General features: G+C 41.9%; 2 protein-coding genes across 7 annotated transcripts in view; one reads left to right on the plus strand and one right to left on the minus strand.

The window, feature by feature from the left end:
- LOC101914189 (ethanolaminephosphotransferase 1-like) overlaps window positions 1-3793 on the plus strand; it is a 57725-nt gene extending 53932 nt beyond the window's left edge. The window contains exons 10-11 of one of the 2 annotated variants that reach the window (XR_008746352.1): window positions 1166-1432; window positions 2200-3793. Coding sequence is in view for 1 of the 2 variants with exons in the window: in XM_055799041.1 (XP_055655016.1) it covers window positions 1166-1231 (66 nt within the window). In the remaining variant the exon portion in view is untranslated. Of the gene's footprint in view, window positions 1-1165 lie in introns of both variants that reach the window. The other variant, XM_055799041.1, reaches the window with a different exon arrangement.
- A 1011-nt stretch (window positions 3794-4804) lies between these two features.
- MAPRE2 (microtubule associated protein RP/EB family member 2) overlaps window positions 4805-18311 on the minus strand; it is a 99913-nt gene continuing 86406 nt past the window's right edge. For all 5 annotated transcript variants that reach the window (XM_055799046.1, XM_055799042.1, XM_055799044.1 and 2 more), the window contains 3 exons: window positions 18047-18186; window positions 13536-13694; window positions 4805-7779 (listed from right to left, as the gene is read on the minus strand). In XM_055799046.1, the coding sequence (XP_055655021.1) occupies window positions 7708-7779; window positions 13536-13694; window positions 18047-18186 (371 nt within the window). In that variant the 3' untranslated portion in view covers window positions 4805-7707. The remainder of the gene's footprint in view (window positions 7780-13535; window positions 13695-18046; window positions 18187-18311) is intronic.

Here is an 18311-nt window from a genome sequence, read left to right on the forward strand (position 1 = left end):
GGAGAGCTGCACTGGGGTGGGGAGGAAGATGGGGTCTGGGAATGGTTTCTATACTGTGTAGCTGGGGCAGTGCCCAGGAGTCTGCATGTTCAGTTATGATTTTTTTTCTTTTTTCTGCCAATTGTTTTATTTAGTCTAAGGTTAAAGTAAAAAAGTCAGCTTACAGCAGGCAGTGCCTTTCTGCACATGCAGCAACTTCAGAGACTTGAATTATTCCAATGTAGCCAGTTGGATTTGGCTTTAAACCATCACCATCAGAATACTTACGGACTAGTTTTATGTAGCGTTCTGCCCATGTAGCATGAATGTTCCCACCCCTTCTTTTCCCTTTCTTCTTTCTGAGGTTACTAGACTGAACAAATAGGAAGGTAAAATGCAAAGTGACGTGAGTAGAATTCATAAAATAAGGTTAACTTTGCTTTGAATCTGCAAGCAAAATAACTGTCCCAAATTCTAGTCTTTTCTTGGCCCTCTGTTAGCATCTCTCAAGCTAACAGAGAGCTCTCAAGAAAACCATCTCACAAATGGTTTTCCAGTTCATTCGGTCTTACCAGTGCATTTTTGGTTCTGTTAGATATCAGTTTTGTCATTTATTGTCATATGAATTACTGCTTAAATTCATTTTTCCTCAGTTAATGCCCTCTTTTCTAAAGATTATTGTCAAACAGTCCTTAGGAAGGTTTCTTAATGGGGATTTGCTTTGAGAGAAAACACCTTGCATGGCAAAGATCTCATTTCACAGGGAGCTGGTCAGCATCTTTTATTTAAGGTACAGCACTGGGATGTAACGATTTTCCTTTGAAAGAAGCCTTTTGCCAGCAGACATTGGCATCATAGTAGATTTTACCCCAGTATCAATATAGGCCAGTTGGTGAAGGTCAGACCTGCTCAAAAGTCACTACTGACCAAGGGGGCCCAGGTCAGTCACAGTTTATGTCATCTGTGAGTCTGGTCTGTAGTGATTTAACTTCCCATCAGTGTGCCACAAGAGGAAGGAATGACCACAGTGCTCTTGCTTGAATACTTGTAGGTTCCTATGTACTTGCAGGTCCCCAAGTACACCAAGACTGTGGTTGGGTCCTCCCTTCTGTGACCGGCAGAAAAGCTACAGTGAATTGTGAAGCACGTACGAACCTGGTTGTTAATCTCCATGATTTCTCTTTAGGGGAGGCAGCTGAGTGAGCACTTGAACATTTACATCTTTTCCTTGAAGAAACGTGTCCACGAGTGAACACCTGTGCTATGATCAGACTGTAACACTTGATGTGGAGATTCACAGCTCTTCTGATGTGATAAATAGTTGGAATTAATCTGATTAAAATAACCAAAGAATAGAATAATCCAGATATCTGAACCACTGCAACCATGAGCTATGCAGCAAGATGCTTCATCTCAGAGGAAGATTCCTGTCCAGCAGAGAAGCGTTTACCAGGTTGTTCTGCTGCTAATATGTATTCTCTTCACTAATGCCATGTTGTCTTCCTCCTCCTTGCCACTGTGTCCAAAGTCCTGGATAAACCCATGCTGGGTTACATGAGATCTTTGATGGTTTATAACCAGCGCTGGTTTTGCCCAGCCTAGTCACCAGTGGGAACCCAGCAATACAAGCCCTCCCTGTATGTCCTTCCCACTCAGTCAGCACTGCCTGGTTCATTTTCCTTATTTATTTTCTCACAACTCATTTCTTCCATACAGCCTCCTGAAGGGCTTATGCCTATTCAGTCTTTTCCTCTCCTCAAATGATTGTGTGAAGAGAAAGAGCTCAGAAAGCTATGGATACAGTAAAGTGTTTTTGAAACATGATTTTTTTCCCCCCAGCATCAAGATGAGTCTAGGCTGACCTGTATCTGTCAGAAATGCAGGCTCTGTACAGCAGCAACTGGCCTTTAGACTTATTTTCTAGGCAGCAATAAGCGCACTGTTGATATTTCAGTAGCAACAAGCAATATACCCTACAAAGGTAACCAGCTGAGAGTAAATTTAGCCAACAAACCTTTGAAGATTCTCATATTTCACTGCAAAACTAGTCAAACATCACCTGAGTGCAAAATGCTAAGCAAATCATCATTTGCCTGTGTGCTCAAAACAAATTCTTGTGGTTTTAGATAATGACAAAAAAACCAGACAGACAAGAAGAGCTTTTTTTAAACATTACACATTTGCATGCAGATGTAAACTGCTCACTTCATCTACATGTAGGTTTTGTGTGTGCTTTGGAGGAAGGAGTAAGAATTTGAGTTTCATCTCTTTTCATATGCTGCCTTAGCCAGAGGGACTTTGTGGCCTTGAAGCGCTAATGAAACAATCTGTCCGCTTTCCCCAAGGTAAGCATTAGATTACATTTCTTGCACAGAGAGATGTGATTGATGGACTGCCGTGTTTATTAAGTAGTTATATCTTGCTTGCCAGAAGCAGGGCAGAAGCGTAGTTGGGCTGCTGAGCCTTAAGTTCACTTTCTTCAGTTCTTAAACCATTTCTCTGGCCTTATCGCTAGCCTGATCATTTCCCCCCCGGTTAACATACCCTTACATCAGTAGCTCCTATTAATATTTCCAGCTGAGAACTGACTAGTCATATCTTTGTGAATAGCTTCAGTTTAAGTTTGTACCACCCGCTACAGTAGTTGGCCTACCTCAGCGTCCGTAGGGCTGATTTCCCCTGGCAGCTCTTGCCACGAGTACCAAGGGACAAGCCTGCACATCAGCTTCCCCTCTTCGCAAAGCAGAAAAGCCACGCTGGCTTGTAAAGTTTCTTAGGGTTTGAAAGTACGCACATTCCACCTACCAAATGAGCATGTTGAGGTCCCACCCCACAGATGAACACCATGCTACAGGCACAGTTCAAGCAGCTGAAGGTTCAGGTTAGGCAGAGGACACAAGGTCACCCCTGTTAATGCTGGTTTGGAGATTTTGCCAAGAGCCCTGCAGGGAAGGGAGGCTCACGCGCCCTCCAGCACCGGTCCAGGGCAGCAGCTGGAACCAGAGGCTCTTCCAGCCTTCCCTCCCCACTGGTGCGGTGGAGCGTGCCCCTGCCCTGCCTGAGCCCAGGGAGCCTTGGGTCTCCACAGAGGCACTCCCTAACTGCCTGAGGACTCTCATCGAGTAAGGCTGACAGCTGTTTTTTTAATAAGGGTTGCTAAAAAGCCTGTTCTGACTGTGTTTGAAGGGGAACGACGAGTTTGATGTAGGCATGCACACAGCAATCTCACTGATGAAGTTAAATACTACATCTGAGACCAGGTACGCTGCTGCAAAAGTCTCACGTATTTCAGTTTATATTTAACCCATCCATGAAAAGTATTTAGAGGAAGTCCAAACAAGAAGAGAATAATAAATTAAACAAAAATACCTCTGGATTGAATGTGGTTGTACTGGAGGAACCCTGTGGACAGGCTTCCCTTTTCCCTCTGTCTTGCACTTATTTATGAAACAGTTGGAAATAAGGGTCACAGAAGCGGCACAATTTGGTGCACTGTAATGGAGTATTTTGAAATATTTCATTAAATGAAATTATAAAACTTGAGCTGCCACAACCTGCCTGCACTTGTACCTTTCTGAAGAGAATTACGATATCACTGTTAAAGGAAACTGAAGCTCTGGCCAGCTTTTTCACATTCTATATGAAGACATGGCAAGTAACTTTCTTTTTCCTTTTTGAAGCAGCTTCTCACTACAATCTCTCTAAAGACAAGTATAAAAACAGATCGTGTATTGCACAGTGTATATATTGAATTGTTAGTCATCATAGATGGCAACTGGTTCAATGAACGGGAATAAAGATGCTTTCTTCATAAGGCTGTATGGTCAGATTTATCGCACAAAGTCAGGTAACAGTATGTAGATGACCTAACAGTCTAACAGTTTTTTTTGGTCACAACATTGTGGCAGAAAGTTTTCAACTATTTGAACTAGAAAATATATATATAACATAATTTTTATGCTGTTGAGCATTCACACTAGCCCAAAGACATGCCTCCCCCCAGTCTTATGACAAGCATCTAAACTAGTGCTGTTCTCCCAGGTTTGAGTGCCTGGGCTGGAAGTGGGCTCCTCTGGTCCCTGGTCATCCTGCCCACCTCTACCAGAAACCTTCCCTTAGTGGGGCTGGGCAGTGGTTTGGCCCCAGCCCCAGGAATGCCTGAAGGCAGCAGGGGGGCCCAGGCTGACCTCTCAGTGGTGGCATACAACCAGGCAACTTCAACGCATGGCAGAAAGAGGTCCTGACCCAAGGCTTAGAGTCCTGGAGATTTAGCAGCAACCACTGCAGCAACATTGCTTGTGCTGCAAAAGATCAGAGATGTGAGAATTACAATGAAGTTTTCCCCTTTTCTTCCAAACCCCTAATATTTTAATCTACAATGTGGGTGGCTTTTAGGTACTGCACTGAAGATTTACCCCTTAATACTTGGCCATTGCAAGAGAAGTCCACTGGGAGGTTCAGTGCCCTTGCTGTACAGCACTTTCTTTGCGTCCCGGCTGCTGCAGACTTTGCTTTTGCTGTATCAAAACTGCGATGCAACAAGAGATTTAGTACTCTGAAATGAAAAGCATTTACCTTAAAGAAGGATGTTCTGTTTACATGCACATACATACGTGCATTTTCTTTTTTGATTTGTAGAAGAGGATCCAGCTGCTGAGCTCTTGGGGAAACAATACCTACACAGAGAATAAGTAAACTTTTTTTTTTTTAAAGCAACTGCTTTTTGTCTTCCTCCTCCCATATGTAGTCACTAATTAAACAAAATTACATATTTAAACCAGAAAAGTAATATTTTAGAATGTTTTGAATAGTCTTTAGAGCTAGACAGATTTTAACATATATTTTTTTATTAAATATGTAAAAAGATAAACGCAAGTCAAGTTATTCACATATTCAGACAAAAATCTACTCTACCATGCGACAATTTGTGGATAATGTAAAATGACCAATACATCTGGAATAAGACTTCTTTGTATCTATTATGCCATTACTTATCTATTTATAATTAACAATACATATGTTTACATTCCTTTCAGTTTACATTTAATATATAACCAAAGCTTTATGGTGTGCTATTTAGTAAAGGTAATTACAAATGCATATTAAAACCATAACAGAAGAATGGGTTACTCAAAGGGGGTGGGGGGAGAAGGACAACTCTTTCCCCTTTCAGAGCATCGCTCTCCCCTCAGCACAGCCAAATTTCTAGTGCCCACAAGGTACTTCACTGCCCCGGCTCCCTACATCAGTCACTCCCCCCTTGATGCAAACAGTGAGAGGGCTACAGTCCTCAGACCAGAAATAGGATATAAGGAATTTTCAGGAAATTAAGTTCAGCTTTTTTTATTGTTTATTATTATATGTGCTTCAAAGAGAAAAATGAAGAGGCGCGCAACAGTCTGGCTATGAACACTCCAGGGAGCTCAGCAACCCCAACCATTTGCACCCTTAGAAAAACATTTTCTCTTGAAGTGCTCTCCATGCGTCTGCTCAAGTATTGGCAGAAGGATGAACGGCAGTAAGCAAAGACTGGTGCTGATGAAATTAAGTTTATAGCCTGATCCCAAACTCCTTGCCCCAGTCAGAAATCTCATACAGGTTAAAGGACATTCTGGAGTCTGGAAAAAAATTAGTAACTGCTCTTCAACAGTATTATGAAGAACTACCGTTTATTACAATGACAATTGTAATAAGTACATATGTTCTAATAAACACAAATACAACGAAAACGACAATTCCCCCATTTGTGGTGACTCTTGAAAATACTTATTTTTGAATATGCACATTTTTATAAACCAGACCTTATTTGTAACCACTTGAAATGGGAAAGGAAAGCACTGGCCTGCAGGTCCCAGCACTTTGACTTCATCACTGGGAAGGATGCGAGGTCAGTGTTGGAGCCAGGGATGGGAGACATTCAGCCCACAGGGTCCAGAAACTTTCTGGGGCAGGGGGAGGATCAAGGAACTGAAAATACCTGTTCTAATGCTTAACAGTATTTTATATATCATCTGTGGTGCAGCACAACAGCAGGGTGCTCATGTTTAACTAAGAGCCACTTAGCTGCAAAAGATTGATTAGGGACAGAAAACTGCGTATGTGTGTGTGCCAGGGGGTTGATTAATTGAAAATCTTTCTATAGAAGCGTAAGCTGGGAGCTTATGCTTTAGGAGCCTATGAAGGTCTAAGATGATTTAGCTGTTCAACAGGCTTTGGAGTTTTTCAGTGGCTGCCAAGTGGGATGGGACTACCATGTACCTCCTAAATCAGCATAACAATCCAGAATTAAGAAAATCAAGTGAGAGACCAAGAAGACCGAGCATTAAGTACTCGGAGAGACTACAACACGCAGTTTTATGGGAAAAATAAGGAATGCTTTCTATACTTCAAGATACCTCTGTTTATAAAATACCATCGTTTAGAACAGGGTGGTGGGACTGCACTGGAAGGGAACACTCTCCCTGCAGACAGCTCCAGGGCAGACGTGGCTCTGCACCGTGCCAGCCTCGCCAGAGGAAGGTCAGCCAAGCGCAGAACCGGCTCTGTGCCCCTCAGTCATCTGGTTCCCCTCTGATGTGTGCTCCGTCTCCAGAAGGACTACTCACTGCCTCTCCACGCTTTGGAAGCGGCCTCAACGCCTGTGAGGTGTCCACCACCCACTTAAAGGGAGCTCAGGGGGGCTCACGGCTAGTGCTGTTGTTGGTTTTTCCCCATGCCTTGCACTAGTGAGGAAATTTCTGTCTTCCATACTTGGCTGGGCTGGGGCAGCAGAGAGGGGAAGGATAACAAAAAGAAATGGCTGGCCTACTTTGTTGTCTTCTGAGGGGTGGGAAGCCAAGTAAGTATGACAGCAGAGATCTTGTCCTGCAGCTACGCTTGCACCAAGGAGATCTCTCTCCTCCGTCAATACTGAGCTCTGCGGAGGCAGACCTGCAGCTGGAGGCTGGGACTGGATTCCTCAGGAAGGAAGAAAAGCTGGGAAATGTCTATTGACTAGTCAGGAAACTGGGAGGGTTGTCAAGAAACTTAAGTGGATGTCTGTTCCTCCAGAAATAAGCCAAAAAACATACCATGCAGCTTTCTAACAAGCTTTCTAACACAGGGATTTAAAATCTCTCCTAGGAAACAGATGCTCTGCCTTCCATTCTGTGAAGGCAGGAAAGGAATAAACGTGAGCAACATGAACATTTTCCTCCACAACACACCTCATCATTATGGCTTGAGTATGACTTCCACTACATCCCTTTATTCCAATTGTTTGACCGAATTTATGCCCCACGGCAGATGTACTAGAAAACGCAAAAGCACCACAAAGTGAGAGACACAGCTAGTGGTACGGTACTTCTTGCCACACAAAATGCCAATATAAATATGTTAGAACAAGTTACAAGTGTATCATACTTAAGACGAAAAAGAAAAAAATAAATATATATATTTTTTTAAAGAGCAGAACAAATCTCAAGCAGCCAAGTGGTGAAGTTGCAGTGATGTACAGTAGGTGATGTAGCCCTACAACCTCTTGGGAAGATACACTGAAAGAAGACGTCTGCAAATGCATCTTGGCAAAGTATGGGTACAGAATGCAGTGGTTGGCTGGCACTCACTATGGTACATAAATGTTAATGGCAGACTGGGAGTGAACTGATTTCAAGTTTGAGGCCGCACATGTTCCATTCTCCAGAAGAAAGTTCTCACACAAAATGAAAATTGTCAGAGACGCTGGGTGAGTCAGTACTCCTCCTGCTGCTGGGGCTGTTCATGGACTTGCTCCTCACCTTCATGCTCTTCTGTGTGGCTCTCCTGCAGGGAGAAAAAGACCCCAAAACGTTCTTCAGCAGGAAGCATTCCTTATAGAATCTTGCCCTGTGGTACTCACCACAACCTAAAGCTTAACATCTAATTTTCATGCGCATCAATACGAAATGAGCTGTTACCTGAGAAAAGCAGCATCTTGTAATATTACAATAAACTGCATTTACTTTGCTTTTAATCAATGCATATGCAGTACTGGTACTTCCCCAGAAAAAGTGTCAGTTTTCAGCATCACCGAGTATTAACTGTTCTGGTGAGTGAACATTTTGAATAGCTAGACAGGGAGATGCTGTATCGTAACATCCCGATGCCCTCCCATTTTCAGTTTGTCCAAGGATTTCTGAGCCTGTCTGCTGTAGTTTTCACACAATCTTCACTCTAGGTTTGTGTCACTAAATGGACAAGACACTCCTGCTATCACCTGCTTTAAAAATTAAACTCAGCCTCCTTTTTGAGGTCAGACATCATACTTTCCCAAAATAATATACTCATGCTAACATAGATCAAAGTTTACCAAAACAGTGATTTTTAGCTGTATCCAGAAAATGCAACCAAAGACTTGCAAACACATTTTCTTTGAAAAGAATCGAGTCCGGTATTTGCTCATTTATAGAGCTAATGTTAAAAGCGCTAATCGCTACTAAACAGTTCCCTTCTGTAAACAGTTCCAATGCACAGTATTTTCCAGAGCTGTCTCTCTGAATGTACCTTCCCACTGGGAGAAGAATCCCTGATGGAAGGGAACGGTGGATCCTCACTGCAAGCGGTAACAGTTTCAAACAACTTCCAATTCAGAGACAACAGACCTGGTCCCTTGAGTTGATCTGGATGTTATCAGACCTCAAAAAAGTCTGGCTGAGTCTTAGAGCATTCTGGATTCCCACAGTAAGTGCAGCTGCATTTACAGCTGTCCTCTCAAGTGGCTTCCATCATTCTGGAGCATGGTTCACCGAAAAGATTCCCCCACGTGTACCCTCTGCCCTGCGTTACTGGTGCTCCGCTGCAGGAAGCTCCAAAGGAGAGCACTTTTCCAAGATACTGGGCTGCCATTCAAAATGCAGCACCCTGATACGGTACCTCTGCAGAACTCCCCTGGCTCCCAGCAATTTTTGTCAGAAGCAAGCAGCTTGAACAACAAATTTCAACAAATTGATAACTGCTAAGTTTTCAAATTTGAGGCAAAAATTAAAAAAAAAAGGGAGACTGAAATTTGAGTTTTTCCAGAGTAGTGCAGAGCAGCTTATGCAACAAGAAAATTCCCTTCTGGCAGGAAAATAACTCATATTTCTAAAGGGCAAGAACAGGAGAATAAGGTTCCTAACATTTGCTGATACAAAGGAAATATTCAGTTGTTTACCACATGCAGAAACAGCCAAATTTCAATTGAAAGCAAGCTTATTATCACTTGGGTGCTATTTTCAAGGTAGAAGCCACACATGGCAGTCAGGACAACTGTAGTTGAGCACCTATGGCCCCTTGGGGGCAATGATGCCCTTGTTACATACAGTAGGTGCATCGTGTCAAAACAGCTTTTTGTTAGCATCTAGAAATCACAACTTCTGTAATGGGCTGCAAGGGTGCAAGACTTGCAGAGAGCAGGAGTTTCACAGAGAGAAGCTGACAGCTGTGAGAACATGACCCTGCCTTACAGAGTGAGAAGACTGAAGCTTGTTCAGCCGCAGTGAGCTGTGCTCCCTTAACCCCATCTATCCTGACCCTCCTTAAGTGTTTGAGGTGACCTGCTCTGCAATGCACCTGTTCCATAGGCTCTGTGTATGCAGAGTTTATGAGATACCCCTGTTAGAATGCCCACCCATGCAGAATCTGAAGGTCACATACATGCTATCTTTTCATGCATGTAATAGGAAGAGCCTCTAACCACAGGGAGTGGCTTGGGAACCTACTCTGCAGCTCTGAAAGAGGAGTGGTGGTTCCTCTCTTGCCAGGCTTACCCTTGATGGAAACTGTACATCTTCCATGACTACCTTAGAAGTTGCTCTGAGACTTGGACACTTGCTACTCAGTATATACAGCTTGTACAAATACATGGAATAGGAAAGACAAGAGTCACCATGCCTAATTACCTTGGGACTGTGGAATCTCCTTGAATAGCATCCCCTAATAAGGAAAATAGTGGAAGATCTATTTAGAGCACTTATTTCTGGCTTGGATCACATAACCATGGTCATCTCTGTTTCACATGATGAGAGGTGCTCTCCTGACTCTTCGATCCATCTGTCTCAAACTATTCAGGTGTGCCTGTAGATTGAAGAGCTAAACTTTTCAAAAACCAGCTGCTGGGGCGGAGAAGGGGGAGGAATTTTCCAAAAGCAGCAGCAGATGTGGTAGCTGCCACAGCAGAAAAATACAAAGACAACTACATTTTGAGCAATTGCTTTGGAAACTTGAGCTGAGCAGCTGATAGCTCAAACATCAGCCATGCATCCAACTTTTGCATGAAACGAACCAGAACAGCCTATGTAGGAGAGCAAAAGCTTTCCTACATTTTTGTTTTATGCCAAGACCTACATGGCTCTGGGTTTCATAACTAGACATACAGCCTCTTCAGTCTGAAGCTCTCCTTCTGTAACACCACACAGTCAGATGCCCTACATACCCTCCAAGGTCTCAATACTGCCTACAGCAGTCATAACACAGGTGGTAGAGGCCACATTTCTGCACCACCCAAACGCATCCTTTTTTAACACCATCCTCTGTCAACTCTGATGTTTTTGATGGAAGTAGGAGAATTACAAATGAGCAATTTGTAATTAAAAGTTACAATGGATTACAGACTGATCAGCGAAACATTAAATTACACTAGCAGATATCCCTCTTGTATAAACAGAGAGATAATGATAAGGTTTAAAACAGAACTGTAACTGGGGAAAGGGAGCCTCTAAAGACAAGGAACCCAATGAATTTATGTTTGTGCTGTAAGACTCAAAAACTCACCAAAAATTAAGACCCCCAAGAAAGTAATAAAAAAAAATTAATCAGTCTTAAAGATTTACCCTTCAGTGAATCAAACAAAAGAGAAATTTATGAAGTGTCATGGCTGAAACTAACTATGACTCAGAATTCCCTCCACCCGTGACACGAACCTGATAAAAATCTCTTCAATGCAATACTACAATAATCAAACCTCTAGAGAATGCTTTTTATAAGGACTAAATTCTATACTCACATCCTGAACCATTCTACACAGAATTCACCTGACAGCCTACAATGCTCACAAGGGACCTATGAGGTACTGGGAGATGCAACCACTTCAACTGCTGTCCAGATTTTTTTTCCAGATTTTTTCTTTTAGAGAGATTAAATTAAGCTTAACAAAAAATTAAGTATAAAGGAATGAGTCTCCCTTGGTACAAAAACCAGGACACGATTCTCTGTGTAATGTCAAATACAGTAGACGCCTGTCAAGTTACAGCTAGGAAGGAAGAGTTCAAGATTGCTATCAAGCAGTTATTGGAAGTACGAACCGAAAACAAATTTAAGTCAGTCACGATATTCAAGCATAAGGCTTTGGTCAGGGATCCCTTGCATGGTACGTGTGAGCTGCATTCCTTAGCATCCCCTTCCTGAAGGAAAGCCTCATGGCCACAATGTAATTTATACATGTGTCACAAACACTGAAAACTAGTGTAACCCTTCCCACCCCACCCCCTTTGCCTCTGTATACTCGAGACACTCCGAAACAGAGATTTTATAAAAATTCTAAGCTGGATTTATGATGAACTCATTAGCAAGAAACCAGGAATGCTGGAACTGCCTGTGGTTTGGGAATTGGGGCTATTTCCCATCTGGGGATTGGGAAAGCCAAACTGCTGTGACTGAGGAATTAACCTGCAAAATGCTGCGAGACACAGAATTTAATTTGGGACAAATTAGTTACAGAGAGAGAAAAAAAACAGAACTGAAGGTCAAAGCAGGGCAATGAGACAGCAAGGTCTGAAAACAAAAAGTAGGCAAGACTTGCATCAGCAAGGGAACCAGTCTTTGGTTTAGTGCTAATGCACCAGGGTCTTTCCTCAGCAAATCGCAGTCCATCTGCTTGGCTGAGGAGGAATGCACCCCAGAAGATAGAGAGATCAAGTCTCCCACTACAAGGTACAAAAAAAGTGTGTGGGAGGTGGCCTCTGTGTTCTCCTCCAGGGGAGCAGTGCTCCCCTGCTCAAGTGACATACCCGGCCTCCAACTGCAAGCACATTTTAGATAAAGGCACAGTCATCGTATGTAGCTCACGCGCAGGCGCAGACGATGCTTTCAACAGAGAAAGATTTGGAGGGAGGAAGGAGATAAAACACTGGGATGTGGACTGAAGTAGAACATTTTGTAATGTGTTCTGCCTGTAAGGAAAACTGCAGGAAGAAAAGCAATAAATGCATTCTTTGGCACAGAATCAATTGCTATTTAAGCCAACGCAGACAGACAGATGTGGTAGGGGTATGGGGAGAAGAGGGATTTTTCTGGCTTTGCTTTATAAATAAATCACTGTTCTTGAATCCAGAAGACATTTTCTCTGACCGCTATATGTATGTAACTCTTCTAGCCTGTTATCACATGCCTGGCAAATTTGTCTTATTGTTTATTCCTGTAAAAATAATGGTTTCCTCCTCCTCTTCCTCTCTAGCACTTGTCCCACACCTTTCAACAAATCCTCTTTCCCCTGCTGCTTCTCACCTGAGCAGTGGCTCCTGTCAGCAGCAAGCTCATGTCCCTCTTGCACTCAACTTGCATTTACGCTCTACTGGTCTTTTCTAGAAAAGCATTTCAGTCAGTAGTTTCTTCAGCGCTACTTTTGACTTAATATTTAGGTCAGCTGATTACCGCTGCAACAGTTTTCTGGGAACAGATGTAAGACAGCCTACAGCACCACAGTACTGCTGAGAGATAAAGTTGATGCTTATACACTCCGGAGCCAAAGCCATCGTCCACTGAAGGGTCAATCGTCAGTACAATGCATACAGGGATTTAGTTAACATGAATGGGAGTAGTTCAGCGAAATCTCCACTGAATCATTATCCCTGAATGTATCTGAGGAATTTAACCAGCGCCCTTTGCAGCTTCTTGCTTTGTTCAGTGTCTACAGTGCTAAGTCTAAGATGCAATGAGATTCTTGCCTAATCTTGCAGACAATACATTTCTGAAATTTTGGTAATAGAGGATTATTGGGTTTGCACAAGGAAGAATTTTGCTTATAACAACAGGATAAAAAAATGCTAGAGAGCGTTATCTCTGCATGTTTGGCAACCTCCACCATATGCATCACAGCACTCCCACATGGACTAGAGAAGGTTCGCAGCTGTAGACACTGAACAGCAGCACCTCTGTCAGAATTTCTGTGATCTTCAACACGTTAAAGAACATGAGTGAAAGACTTTATGCAGAAAGGTAGAAGATGAAAACACAAAGCTAAGGCTCAGAAACATATGAAATCAATTTAAAATGGTGACATACCCCCCCTCCCCTTTCAGATCAACTTCAGCAAACGTAGAATACAAAACCTACAGCAAAGCAGCAAAAACCCCCAACCAGCTAGCATCCTGAATCCCTTCCCCAAGCTGAAAAGTCTGTTGTTTGCAAATGCAAACTTCCTTTTGGGGGGATGAAGCATGGGGATTCTAGCTGCTGTAGTTCTGCTGACCTAAATATAGGACATGACCCAATACCGTGCCAATAAATTTGTATAAAATTAAGCACTTTTTTGCCTAAATAAAAGACATTAAGCTTGAACTTACATGTTCTTCTGAAGCATAAAGGACTTCCATTAGCCGATTGACAAGGTCATTATTCTCTCCCCCGTGTTCTTGGCAGAGAAGTTCAATCTCCCTTAATTTGCCAAAGTAGAAATCCCTTTCCTTCTCCACACCTTCAAGTGCAAGTTTTAATGAATGTACCTGCATATAAACCAACACATGATGCATCAACTGTGAGGTGCACTACAGACAAAACAACTCAGTCTAAAGTTATGCAAGCTGAACAATCTTAAATATATATTCAATTCTGTAGCTTAAAATGAAGTCTACTTTTTTTTTCCCCTGAAGTGCTAGATTGAACCTTACACAACAGAGAACAGTAAATCAAGCTCCACCATTACGCTTCTTGGATGCATCTTAACCTTGATCCTTAAAGGTCAATTTTCTCAGTGCTCTTTTATACTGAAACCCAAAGCAGCAGTTCAGGACTAAGGGCTGCTTAAGACTTGTCTCCTAGCAAAGCTGCCAGAAGTGTCACGTAATGGTAAATAATAAAGCTTTCAGCTCAGTACTTGCATTATTTTGCCTGGGTTAATGTGTAGTTGTTGGGAAACCTGCAGTATCTCTTTGCCTAAAAATAAGTAGATCTAGCAGAAAGGCTCACAAAGGGAAGTGGTCTAGTTAGGAAATAAAAAGGTCCTCTAGTTGCAAATGTGAGTACCGTTGTGTCATTTTTTCACCTCTCCTTTTCTGCCTCCCCACTTACCATACTGTTACAGACTTGTGTTTTGGCACTCCGACTGACCAGCTGCACCATGGACCTTTTGCTCTGACTGATGTGCTGCTACTATCAACAAATTCTCTCACATGCCAAGTATCCTCCTTGCAAACTCGTTCACAGGAGTCTTCAAGCTATACTGTCAGTCTCAATTTCACCACTGGGACTGATGCAAATCATTTATGGGCAACGTAGCTGTTAATGATTAGGCTTCATATAAATCATGACAGATGTTGCAATATACTTTTATACATACATATATATGCATATCCATGTATATCTAAAAAAGAAATTATGTGGGTGCATAACAGATAAACTACTGTCCAACAGGGTATACACAATCAGGATAATGTGTAAGTGGCTCTCAAATTCAAAGGACAGCAGTGTAATGACCAAGAGAAATAATGATCAACGAAGCTAATGCACCGACCCCAATCACATCCAAATTACAGCCAAATTAACATCCACATTTTTAAGGCCATAATTATACAAATGTTTTTTTAAAAATAAAACACGTTAAATGATTAAATCACATCAGACTACATTTCAGTGAACTGATACAATTTAATAGAAAGTTCTGCGTTGCCAGTTCTACTGCAAGGTAATTTATTTCTTTCACTAGTAAAAGTACAAGCAGAGTTCAAACAAATCTTTTGACAGCCTTCTAAATCCTATCAGTTCATTTTTCCATAACTGCTGAGCTAGTGATGCCTTTTTCTGACCTTTGCTTGCACTCTCAGAGGTGTCAGACAGCAGAACTAACCTGTTACCAGGGCAGGATCTCAGAGCATCTAATTCACATACTAACCCAGTTCTGACCAGCTGCCTGAGTGCAACTCTCAAGTCTTCCCTTGACAGTTTGAATCTATGACTGATATAATGACCAGTCACCTTAAAATTCACTATTTATTCATGAAAGTAAGAACAGCAAAATGGGACACACGTTTATGGTATTTTGGTCTATAGATGAAGACCTCATATTTAAGATGTGTCTCCTTGATCTGCAGCAGCATATTCCTTGAGAGCAACACCTGCATCCAGACAGAACAAGAACATAACAGCTTCCAGGTTTCTTGCTCTGTGCTTGCTAGGGCTTGGGAAACCAGTGAACCTCAGCTGAAACACTGGCAGCTAACAGCATAGACCATCTCCCTTTCTGATCTGTTTACTATGAAGGCATTCTCCTCTTTTCATTCTATCATGTTCACTGCAGTTTCAGAAACAGAATCATTAAATTACGTGTATATGCTCACAGTTCATTAACTACAACATATACTAAACATTGTTATAACAAGACCAGATATGCTTTTCTTCAGCTACATATCAACTACCTGTCTGTAACACATTAATTTGTTTTTCTTCAGATACCGAGCACACCCACATCCTCCTCTTTCCTTCTAGGAACATGCCAAAAGGCTGATCCTGTAATGAGGAACAGCGCGCGCTGGCTCCCATGCTCTGTTTCTGGACCAGAAGTACCCCTCTGCCATCCAGTTAACGGGTACAAAGGCAGCACTTCTTACTAACTGGTCTTTTCTCTGACGGCTCTTATTGGTAGTAGGAGAATACTCACAGGACTGCAGAACCAGGCTGGAGATTAAGCACATACTGTAAGCACGCAGTCAAGATGGTGCTGTTTTCAGAAAATATGTGTATAGTAGCATAGAGTTAAGGGTTCCTGGGACCACTCTCCGTATGTAAAGGTTCCTTCTCTGCATGTACCGGTCCCTGGTGTGTGTTGTCTCTTCAGCTGTGCTCAGAAATGCTTTGGGAGAATGCTAGCTGGCACAGACCAAAACCACAGCAGAGACCACTTCAGTATTTTAATGCTATGGGTAATCAAGTTCCAGTGCACAGTGACATTTCTTGGAAGTGTTCAATTTACTATCAGGGACCATGGCAATAGCTAAGAAAATTTTAAGAGAAACTTTATGATTTCCAGGAGCCGTTAAACTAGCAAATGTTATGGGCAGCATACGATTATTGCAAATAGCAAATTAAGCTACTCTATGGGAAAATACAGTGTACAGACGTTCCCACTATTTAAAATTTTCCACTACAAATTGCATGGAAGTTCAGACGTTTCAATCTCCCTTAGCTGCCATCCATGAAAGCGCTGAAATAAAGTCTATTACAGCCACATAGGAATTTGTTATCCACAGATACCATTCAACATGTCTTACTTGTAATTAAGACAGCAACTGGGTAAAAGTGGCTGCTGTCTGCATCTCCCTGGATGCTGGAGAGTGGCAAAACCCAGGCAATTTGGCTCCTCCAGCATGTTCAGACTAGGGGTCAGAAAAACCTGGCTCAAGACTGCTTGCAGCACAGCTTTTTTGGCTTGTGTTCTATGCCCATGGTGCACAAGTAACCATTAGCAGGAAATGAGATACCAAAATGCCAGCATTTAAAAATAATAATAAAAGACGACTTCTAGACCATTCCAGCTAGAAGTCGTCTCTTAAAAACTAGCTATTAAAACACCAGCTTTCCAAATCTTCAGTTTCTTCTCCTCTTTGGTGATGGGGAAAATCATCAGCTTTCCCTCAGGGTTATTTGTATATTAAGCTTAAGGTTTTCACACATGGAACGTGCTAGGAATACATTAGCAGTAGATGTGCTAGTGACTGCCTATTTTAGTAAAGATCAAGTATTTTTATGTTTCTCAGATCCCAACCAACTCTTCCTCCTGAAGCAAACACATTCTGACTTCCGAGTATAAATGTCACAGTTTAAGGTGCATTAAGCTGACGTTTGAACTCCACCCTTACGCTGATTAAAAACCCCAAACTTCCATGAAAAAGCTAAGTGCAACATTTAAAAACTTTTCTGTTACAGCATCAATCAAAAGCCCACTGGAAGGGCTGGTGGACCCTGCTCTGCTCTCTACTGCTCAGAACTAAACCCTGAATCCACAGTCGGCCATGTCTGGGACGTGGCTATCCATCCACCAGCTTTAAGCTAAACTAGTAGCCAAGAATTTGCAAACAGTGCCCCAGCAAACTGAAATCTTTGTTGTTCAGGTCAATGGAAGTTTGAAACTGAAATGCCCTTAATTGTGGAAAATTACACTTGATCCAGAATAATGACTTCTTCCTGAATGCAGCTGCCAGGCAGCTCAGACTAAAATAGGAGGTTTTTTCCTCCTGGCGTAAAGCTCCATAGCATAAATTAAAATTAAGCCCTTACATTCCTAACATTAAAAAAAAATTCTGAAGCTTTATTAATTACATTGCAGAACATTATTTATAACATAACTACGTATTCTCACGAAGGTAGATCACATACTTAAATGAAAAAGGCGTATTACCTGAACGCCTGCCTTCCAGAAAGCAGAGTGCAATGAGCTAGTCTTGATTCAGCTGCAAGTCTCTAACACCTTGGTATTACAAACAGGCTTGTTTTCTCCACAACGACACATTAAAATGATTTATTTCAAATTTGTAATACACCAGAGCAAAGACACTATTGGGATTTTTCCTATCAAAGTGAAATAAAAGATAAATTTCAACATCTAATAAAATTATCATACTTCAGCAAGACTTACCTGCTATTCCTAAAATCACCTTTAAAAAACACTGGCAAACACCAGTCATCTCTGTCATATGTTATTTTTAACAATAGATCGCTTTCTTTTTTTTCTTCCCAGCTGAGCTATTTCAATCTTTTATCCCTTCATAATTCTGGATAGCATCATTCAACAGAGGGCAATGTTAGATTTCATGCCTGTCTGTGACAATGAACGCATCTAATTTTATGCCTCAAGCAAATTTACCTGTTCACTGAGCTGTATAACTTGAGTTTCCAAATCTTTATCTGATTTGGATGCTGAGCTGCTTGGTGCGGCTTTTTTTGCTGAAGATGGGCGAGAGGGTGTTGATCCTGGTTTAGAAGCTGGACTGGATTTAGCAGCACCTGAAAAATACAATAAATAAATAATAATCAAGATTTACCTCCATGATAATTACTTTCCAATTAACCTGGTACTGAAACAAAAGTATTTGTTTTACGGACAGCCTTTCTCTCTCTCACTTCCAGAT

The sequence above is a fragment of the Falco peregrinus genome, chromosome 3, assembly GCF_023634155.1.
Source record: "Falco peregrinus isolate bFalPer1 chromosome 3, bFalPer1.pri, whole genome shotgun sequence".
Lineage (NCBI taxonomy): Eukaryota > Metazoa > Chordata > Aves > Falconiformes > Falconidae > Falco > Falco peregrinus.